General features: G+C 37.7%; 1 protein-coding gene across 3 annotated transcripts; it reads left to right on the top strand.

Annotated features, from left to right (window-relative positions):
- The first annotated feature begins 2,020 nt into the window (after positions 1-2,020).
- On the top strand, positions 2,021-5,906 carry LOC133788488 (DNA repair protein RAD51 homolog 2). Of its 3 annotated transcripts, none has more exons than XM_062225985.1 (12): positions 2,021-2,280; positions 2,403-2,480; positions 2,586-2,738; positions 3,165-3,268; positions 3,347-3,410; positions 3,504-3,559; positions 3,882-3,956; positions 4,521-4,580; positions 4,680-4,771; positions 4,840-4,947; positions 5,170-5,313; positions 5,616-5,906. In XM_062225985.1, the coding sequence occupies exons 1-12, from the start codon at positions 2,197-2,199 to the stop codon at positions 5,678-5,680; spliced, it is 1,083 nt and encodes a 360-aa protein (XP_062081969.1). In that variant the 5' UTR covers positions 2,021-2,196; the 3' UTR covers positions 5,681-5,906. The 3 variants fall into 3 exon arrangements, with proteins under 3 accessions (XP_062081969.1, XP_062081970.1, XP_062081968.1); XM_062225984.1 differs by having other exon boundaries at positions 2,024-2,280; positions 2,367-2,480; XM_062225986.1 differs by lacking the exons at positions 3,347-3,410; positions 3,504-3,559 and having other exon boundaries at positions 2,023-2,280; positions 2,367-2,480.
- Positions 5,907-9,145: the final 3,239 nt, after the last annotated feature.

A 9,145-nucleotide genomic window follows, 5' to 3' on the forward strand; every position in this document is an offset into this window, starting at 1 on the left:
CAGGCAACAAGTACTATGGAGCCTGTCTCAATCCCGTGACTCAATAAGATTTTGTTCACCTTACCCTAAGTCTTTATCCGAGATTTCATATGCTCGGCCTCGAAGAAGGCGTTGGGGTCAACCACGACCTGCCTATCCACGACTAGGCCGAAGTGGGGAATAGGGGTCTCGGAGGCGACCTGCTTATCTTTATTTTTGTTTGAGAGGAGGAGCTCACCACTGTTTTCTTCTTCTGTTTGGCCATAATTTTGTTCTTCTGGAGACAAAGCAGTCTGTTAGAGGCGACCTAAGATACAACCTCGTTGTGACACTAGAAGTGAGGCAAACGTGGAATTTTAGATTCGGTTTACTTGACCTAAGACACTTACAAGCTAGATTCTCACCTAATGCTAATATGTGAGTTCATGCGCAGTCAGAAACCACGTGCCATAACCTCAGGAAACCCCTGATACTTCAGGATTCGCGTGTCAGACCTAGTACCTTTCTCGAAAGCGGTTTAAAGCAAAACCACTCAAGAAATTGTGGCCCTTAAGCTACCTAGAACTTAACCTAAAAAAAAATCCTCAAATCTTCAAGTTCGTGTATTCATACGTTCCTCTTTCAAACCCAGAGAACCCAGAAATTGGCCTATTTTCTGGTGCATTGTCCCTTGCCATTCCTAATGCTACCAGTCTCGATCACATATAAAACCCAAACTTAACTCGTACTAGAGCAAAACAGGTAAAATAAAATATATTGGAAAATTTCATAAAACTTATCAGAAAATAAGAAAATGAAATTTAAACTGGATATAATGATATTTACAATTTGGTTTCTTGATCGAGGAAGTGATAGCAGGGTCGGAAGTATTGGCCTGAAAGCTTCTAGAAAATGAGGGAATGCAGAGAGCTTTGAGTATTTTGAGAAGAAAGAGAAGAGAAATTTTTTTTAATGCAAAGGTGGTAAGGCTGAGGTTTGGTTCTCCTATTTATGTGTAAACTTTGGGAACCGGTCTAGGTCGCACAATTAAATCAGTATGAGATCCAAGGGTTTGGATTAAATAAACCAAGCGGTGGCAAAAAGTTGACAAGACAACTGTCACAGTACTCAAAACCCGAACAGGCGCCTATTGCAGACAGATACGTGTCCCATACTCGAGTGAGTGGGTGGACACATTTTCTCATAACAGAAGTCATAAAGCCCCTATTGTGCATGTCAGAAGTGACATCATTCACAAACAGGAGCTTGGGGGCAAATATTGTACCCCCAAAATACGAGCTGAATTACTCAGCACGGGGTACAGCTGGCAGACAAAGGTATGAAGAAAGCGAGATGCTGACTTTGGAGTGAGCAGCTCGAGTCAAACTTGACAGCTTATGACAACCAGATAGTCTCTAGATCGCTTCTTGCGCCAACAACTTAGTTTGAGATGTGGGTCACCCAAATCGCCTTCGTGAAGCTCTGAACATGACCCGTGCCAGTTCAGATTAGTCCGGCGACACCTAGCTCGAGGGAGGTGTTTAACTCGCGAAAGTCTGGTCATGATGCACAATGAATGATCCTAAGAGACTCGAAGATTTTTTTTACGCCTCGTAAAGGCCCAAATTTTATGATGCATTTATTACCTAATATAATAGATATAAATTTAATATGCAATCATATATTTATGTAAATGGAAAGTTACCCAAATTTGTCAATTATCATATTAGTGTACGGTTACCCAAAATTGTCTATGAGAATCTCCCATAAATACAAAGGTAATGGACAATTAAAGTGATCGACTTTCTGGATACAAAAATTATGTTGAAATTCTCATAAACAATTTCATCTAGAGTCCTAGTCATTTCAATTAGAGTGATTTGTGGACTAGATAAATTTTAAAAAATAAATCATGTAAAATAGTGTAAGCATTTTGCATCCTTGCTTTTTGCTACTTTTTACCTATCCGGTTTACAAAAATCATAATATCTCTGTTGTTAGATTTCTAAATCTTTATTGCCGAGAAAACACGGCAACAATATAATATAAATAATTTTTAATAAAAACGATCTGTACTAATCAAATTTTGGTGGGGAAATATAATGCCCAAGAACATTTTAGGGAAGAGAGAAATAAACGGTATGAAGTATGAACAAAGTTGGGTGACTATTTGGCGGGAAAGCGATTCGGAACTACAGCACAGGTCACAGCAATTGAGTAGATAGACAAAGATAAGAAATGGCGGAGAAGCTCATCAAGGATATGGGTTTGTCCAAAGCAATGGCCAACGTTTTTGCAGCACGTAACATTACCACCGCCAAGGTCAATTGATAATCTTCTAATCTCCCACCATTAATATTGGTTTAAGTTCAATATTCAGATATTTATGACGGTGAGTTTTCTTTCAGGAAGCCCTATCCCTAACCGAATTCGAGTTGATGCAGTTGTTGGATGTGGGAATGGCGGACGTCTCATCTGCACTATCCCGCATTAGCGAAATCGCTTGCCCTCCATACCAAACCGTGAGCTATTACTTTCTCACTTCACATACTCTTCTTTTAGCTTCTATAATTCTCCCCACATCTTATATTTGTGGGTATTTTTTTTTTAACTTAAACCTTTCGTAGGCACTGACCCTGATGGAGCAAAGGGTTCAAAAGGAGGACCATGGTGGCCATCTTCCTACTGGTCTGAAGGGGTTAGATGAAGCCTTATGTGGTGGAATACCATTCGGTGTTCTGACTGAGCTGGTTGGTCCTGCCGGAATCGGCAAAACACAAGTATTATTCTTTCTTCATTTCTTTTGTTGGGGTTGATTGTGATTTCATTTAGTCTAATTGGGCAGTGCTCGTTTATGATTTTGTTGGTTTGTCAATGCATTTCTCGTATTTGATGCATATGACCCTTAAAATATATAATTCTGAGGAATTGAACTGAAGAATGAAGCTTTTTAGATTCTATACGTTGCACACTCGAATTCTGCATAATTGTTTTGTTGCTTGGCAAGACTTGTTCCGTTAATCTAATATATGAAAATTGAATCTAAAAAGCCCAGATTCACTGAAACCTTATTCATCAGTTTTATGTAAATAAGATCTGTGTTTTAGGAAGTTTCCTTTGCTTTTCATGATGGCTAGGTGTTAATATCAAGTATGTTTGAATGAAGATCTAAATCACCATTTATTTTGATTTTTTGCAAATTGCAGTTTTGTATGAAGCTCTCATTATTGGCTTCATTGCCAACAGCTTATGGAGGTTTAAATGGCCATGTTATCTACATTGATGTTGAGTCCAAATTTAGTTCAAGAAGGTATTTAGAAAACATAATTATCATATCAATGAAGATAGTTTTCTCTCAGAAAAATTTAAATTTTGATTCTTTCCTCAGGATGATAGAAATTGGAGTCCAAAGTTTCCCAGACATATTTAACATGAAAGGAGTGGTGCAGGAGGTCTGCAGAATTAGTATCTTTATGAGTGTACTTTGAATGTGTTGGTTCTAAAATGTTTATTTAGTAAGGGGTTGTTTTCTACCTACAATGCAGATGGCAGGTAGGATCCTAGTTTTGCGGCCAAATACCCTTTCTAAATTTACTGAGAGGTAGGATCAAAAGTAAGGACTTTTTTCATAACTTAAGAAGGCATGTGATGATACTGAATAACTGTAAGAACTTTGTTGTAACATTAGTATGTTAAAAGTCATGTTAACTAAAAACCAGAGCTCATTTTGACCTGGTAAACTAAGTTTGACCGTCCAATTTCTGTTCCATCCTTTATATTATTATTATTATAATCAGTCATGACTTAAGATTTCCATGACTCTATTGAGTAGTGAAAGCAAAAGTGTAGGTCGTATGCAATTTTGTTTTAATCTCACAATATCAGAAATTTCTAGCTGAATATGTTTTCTGATTTATCACCAGTTTGCAACAAATCAAGCTTATTCAACGCCAGGTGAAGTTGATAGTCATTGACAGCATTGCTGCTATTATGTCGGGGTGAGAAAATCTCCCTTTCTAATGCCTAGGACCTGTAATAGATAAATGGACACATGTAAACTTGCAGTCTTTCAGTTCATGTTTCGCTAGGATTAGATAAGACTGAACCTAAATCAAGGATTCATAAATGAGTTATAAACATTCCTTTTCTTTTGGAAAATGATATGAACACCATAAATGAATTGTATTGAAGAATGATTTACCAACTTCAAAAGCCTAGAGACCTCAATATGTTTGCCGTCTTTAGTGCAGATAAGTGATGAGATCAGTGTGTTCTCCTCTCTCACTCTCTTCTTTCATTTATTCGTCAAACTTTAGTTAGAGGTTTCCTACTGCTTGTATGGTAATAATTTTTATGTGACCTAATTTTATTTACTACTATTACCATATTGTATATATGGATATGTTTCCATTTCATTTCTTCATATCAATTACATCTCATCTCTTATGAACATACCATCATTTACATATTTCTGCATGAAAGTATAATGTCATGATCTGATTGTTTGTTCAATTTAGTTGTTTTTTTTAATTATTGCTGAAGGAATGCTTCACTTTGTCCAGGGATTTTGCGCATGGAGCTTCAAGACAAAATTTACTAGGTTGGCATGTTTCTTTTATCAAGTGAGAATCCCATCTATGTGTTGGAAATGCTCAATTTATTAGCTATTTGGTGATTTTGTTCTGCTCAAGTAATATGCCTTTTTGTTTTTACAAATCTAGATCACTTGCTGAATCTTCACGAATCCCTATTGTAGTTACAAACCAAGTCAGATCTCAAACTCGTGAAGAAGGTTCCCTGTACTCTTTTCAAGGTAGGATCATGCTGTCATCTGGTGAAATCTTGTGTTAAAGTTATGAATATACTCTGTAATTTTTGCAGTTCAGCGGACAGACGATCCTGCGGGATTTGATTCTCACCTTGTTGCTGCTTTGGGTATTAATTGGGCTCACTCTGTCACCCTTCGTCTAGTGCTTGAAGCTAAATCAGGTTGGCTCTGATGCTTGCTCTAACCTAAAACAAGCTTGATGAGTGCTGGAATACTGTCAGCTGATCAATAGAGTGTGTCGTAAAGATAAATTTTCATGTTTCTTCAGAGTTCATATGATGTGCTGAAAAAGTAGTCCCCTACTCGACTAATGTTTCTGTCAAATTTATGTGAATATTAGGACTAATGATTCTATTACTGATATTGCATCTTACTTCTTGCAGGTCAGAGATTTATTAAGCTGGCGAAATCCCCATTGTCACCGCCTCTGGCTTTCCCTTTCATCATCACATCAGCTGGAATATCATTGTTAAATGATTATGGGGCAGAACTGAAAGGGATGGAGATAAACAGAATTCATCAGCATGGTTTGTTAAAAAAGACTTGTTCTTTGTTTTATGTTAGATGCCTATACTAAATGGATTAGGATGTGGAGCACGTAAAATAGGTAGCATGTATTTCTTTTATATGCTAGTCTTCCATTGAGATAGGCATCTTGCATATTGATAAGTTGATGTCTATCTACCTTAACGAGCATTTAATTTTTTTTTTTAACTTCAAATGATCCTAGAAGCTATGCAGTAAAAAACTCAATCATCAGTAGACTAAAATTTCATGCAATTCTTTGGGGGAAAAATTGAATTATCACGCTGAATTTACTAAAATGCAGGTCACAGTGACATCATAAACTTTGATGGGAAGGGTTGCAGTGAAAAATGGAGGAATCCATCCTAATTCAATTTGCGATCATGCTGCAAAAATTTGTGCGGTGAAGTGATTCATAATTTCATGATTGTACATTGAAATTCTGTATTTTAATATTACTAACTTTATATTTAATTAAATGCGGAATAAAAGGTTGGTACTAGAACAGATATTATGTAGCTACAGACAGAGCTGTAACTACTGAAATACACAACAGAAGGATAAAATAGAAAAATAAAAAAACACTGTTTTTTTACGAGGTGTCAATATCCTTTCGGATATTACTAGTCTATGAGGCCATGCCTAGAGATAAGATCCATTAATAAAGTTTCTCAAAAATACAAAGTATTTGACTTAAGCAAAGATTAGACTCCCTCTAATTTTATGCCGCAAGCTCGATGTATTTTCCACTTGATGAATGAACCTTACTGAAACTTCAAGAACTCGAACTCCCTTTGATTTGCTTGAAGAGTGCTTGCTTCCTCCCGAGGCAAGACTAGGATGAACCTTCTTCTGAAGGTTTGCTCTTGTTCTTCTCTTTGTTGAATTGTTTCAATACACAAAACACAAAATAATAGAGGTATAGTTGAACTACTAACCTCTACAAAATAACCACCATTTTTCTAAAGATGTAAAAAAATAGACCAAAGAGTTAACTAGACAAGGCAGCTATGGTAAGTATTTATACACAAATATACTCACATAAGACAGCCTTTACTAGGTCTGGACGCTCACAGCTCAATAGGAAATGTTTCCTTAAATAATCAATCAATTACATTGAATTATCCAAGATCTGAGGAAACATACAGATTGTTTGTAGCTACAGATCAGTCCATATTTGAGCTGACATTGCAAGATCTTATCTTCGGTTTTAATGAGGATCAATCTGATCCTATCTGTTGAAATCTGGTCATAAGAATCAAGTTGTCAAATGAAATCAGCCAGATATAAAATAAATCAACATTTATTATTTAATTCATATGTTAAAAGCTAAGTATATTGTCAAACCTTCTATAAATAGAATAGATTGATGTAATCAGCTTTTTATATAATCATAACATTAATGTGAACAGAATAAAAATGAAATAATCTTTTATTGAATGTCGAGATTACAAGAAATAAATCAAAAAATATTTTGTCAAATATAATTTGCCAAAAATGGAATTTACAATCTCCCCATTTGGCACATTGATTGACAAAATATTTTGGATGTAAATACCCAAGAAGAATCTGCAAAGAAGAAATAATGTTAGAAACAATGAGAGTATACAATACTCCCCCTGCACATAAGAGTTACTAACACATAAAACAAACAAACATGATAACTTTTAAAGAAAAAGTTTAACACAACAACTCCTCCTGAAAATAGGGTCCAGAGTTGAAACTAACAACAAAAATAAACACTACTCCCCATTTTTATCTATCAATAGGCCAAAGAAAAACAAAAAACAAAAGACAAAAATATTAATCATGCAACAAGAAACTTCTTAATTGAATTGAAGTGTTGAAGAATGGAAGCTTGACCTTCCTCCAATTTACCCAAACGAGTGGTAACCCTGGCAATTTCTGTCAGAACAGATTGAAAAGATGGAGCTACAGACGGTGATTCTGAATCTGCAGGAGAAGCAGCACCCACAGGTGGCAAAGATATTCCTTTAGGCTGCTTAGAAGATTCAAACTGTAACGCCCTGCTACCTTAGAGCCGTTACATAGTGAGTTTAAAATAGAAATCGTGCTTTTGGACTGACTCTACGTGGTTTCTAAAACCAAAAGTGTGAATAAACCAGAATTTAAGGCTGTACTCTTTGAAAATGTTTTGTTTCATTGAAAACGTTAAGTATCAAACATCTGGGATCCCAAAATAAGGTTAACAAAATATCTACAACTCAAAAATAGATTTACACCAGGTTAACTATCAAAAGAATGAGTTAATACAGCCATATACAAATTGCCCCCAACCAAAGCAGTCGGGCAGGCCGAACATGTACGCGCCGCCCCCACACTCTCCATACTCATGGCTGGTTGACTGACTCCTTGCTTTTACCTGCCACACAGAGCACCCGTGAGCCGAAGCCCAGCAAGAAAACCCAAATAGTACATAACATATGCATAGTATAGAGCTGACATAATCCACTAATAAATAGGAAAACCATCAGACTAAACAAGCACGGCCATGCCGCCCCAGAGGCCTTACCAAAGCCTGGGGTCTCGGTCCTCACCGTCAGGATAACTCATGTGTCCCTTGGGTCCCACCCTGGCTATAAGCACCCCATGTGCTGAGTGTTACTTCCGGCCCCAAGGCCGTACCCGGCCCCAAGGCCGTACCCGGCCTTTGCCGTTCATTTCATTATAATCGCACGCATAATACATTTCGAAATAATCATTCAAACATATAATAATTCATCCAAGGTCATACAATTGCAAGTAAAACAATCTAGGGCCATGCCCTGCAATAACACTGTGGGCCCATGCCCTAATCCCGGGTGTTACGGTTTTCTTACCTTTAAATTCGATGGCCTTGATCAACCTGACTCCTTGAGCACGATCCTACTCGAGCCCTAGCGCTTACCTAAGCAAAATCCATAAGTCAAAGTCATTACCAAACCTCGAGTCCAAAATCTAGCCTCGGGACCAATCCCGAGCCCCCCGGGAAGTCCTAGATCCCCAAAATAAAGTGGCGGAATCGAGCCCCGTACCCTAGGTCAAAATCCCTTCGCAAAAGCCCAAAAATCCCCTCTGTGAACAGTGCAGCGCTGCAGCGCTCTAAAGAGGGCGCTGCAGCGCTACAAGCAGAACCACCCCATCAGAAACAGGGGCTAGCGCTACATCGCCCCCTGACTAGCGCTGTAGCGCTAGTTGCAGACCAGCCAAACCCAAAAATCGCATCTTGCGATTTCCTTCTACTATTTCAACCCCAAACTTTTCCAAACCTTTTCCAAACCCAAAAACACACATATCCACACCTCACACTCATCCCAAGCATCCCAAGAACTCAAACCCCAAGCTCAAGCAACCCAAAACTCAAAATCTAACACAATGAACCCAAAAACCAGAATTTTACTCAAACAACAAAGATAAAGTCTTAGAAATCATACCGTGGGTGGAATTTCGACCTTGAATTGAACCCTAGACCTCCTTAGCTTGCTCCTTTACAATCTTGACCTGATTTCCCCAAAAATCCCATCCATTTAGCTCAAAAACACAATCCAAACCAGTCAAGCCCTAAAACAGAAATCTCCAAGAACTTACCTCAAATTTCTGATGTGATCTTGCTAATCCCTTGTAAATCCTCAAGTCTAGCTTAGGATCCTTGATGCTCAGCCTACCCTAGCTCTCCACTGAGCTTGACTCCAAGAAAAATGAAGGAAAATGGTTGGGAGAGCCACAAACCGATTCTTGGACAAAACCCTTCAGCTTTTCTCTCTTTTCCTTTCTCTTCCTTCTTTCTTTCTTTTCAGCCTATAACTCTTTTTCTACAAAATCCACTAAGTATAA

The sequence above is a fragment of the Humulus lupulus genome, chromosome 7, assembly GCF_963169125.1.
Source record: "Humulus lupulus chromosome 7, drHumLupu1.1, whole genome shotgun sequence".
Classification (NCBI taxonomy): domain Eukaryota; kingdom Viridiplantae; phylum Streptophyta; class Magnoliopsida; order Rosales; family Cannabaceae; genus Humulus; species Humulus lupulus.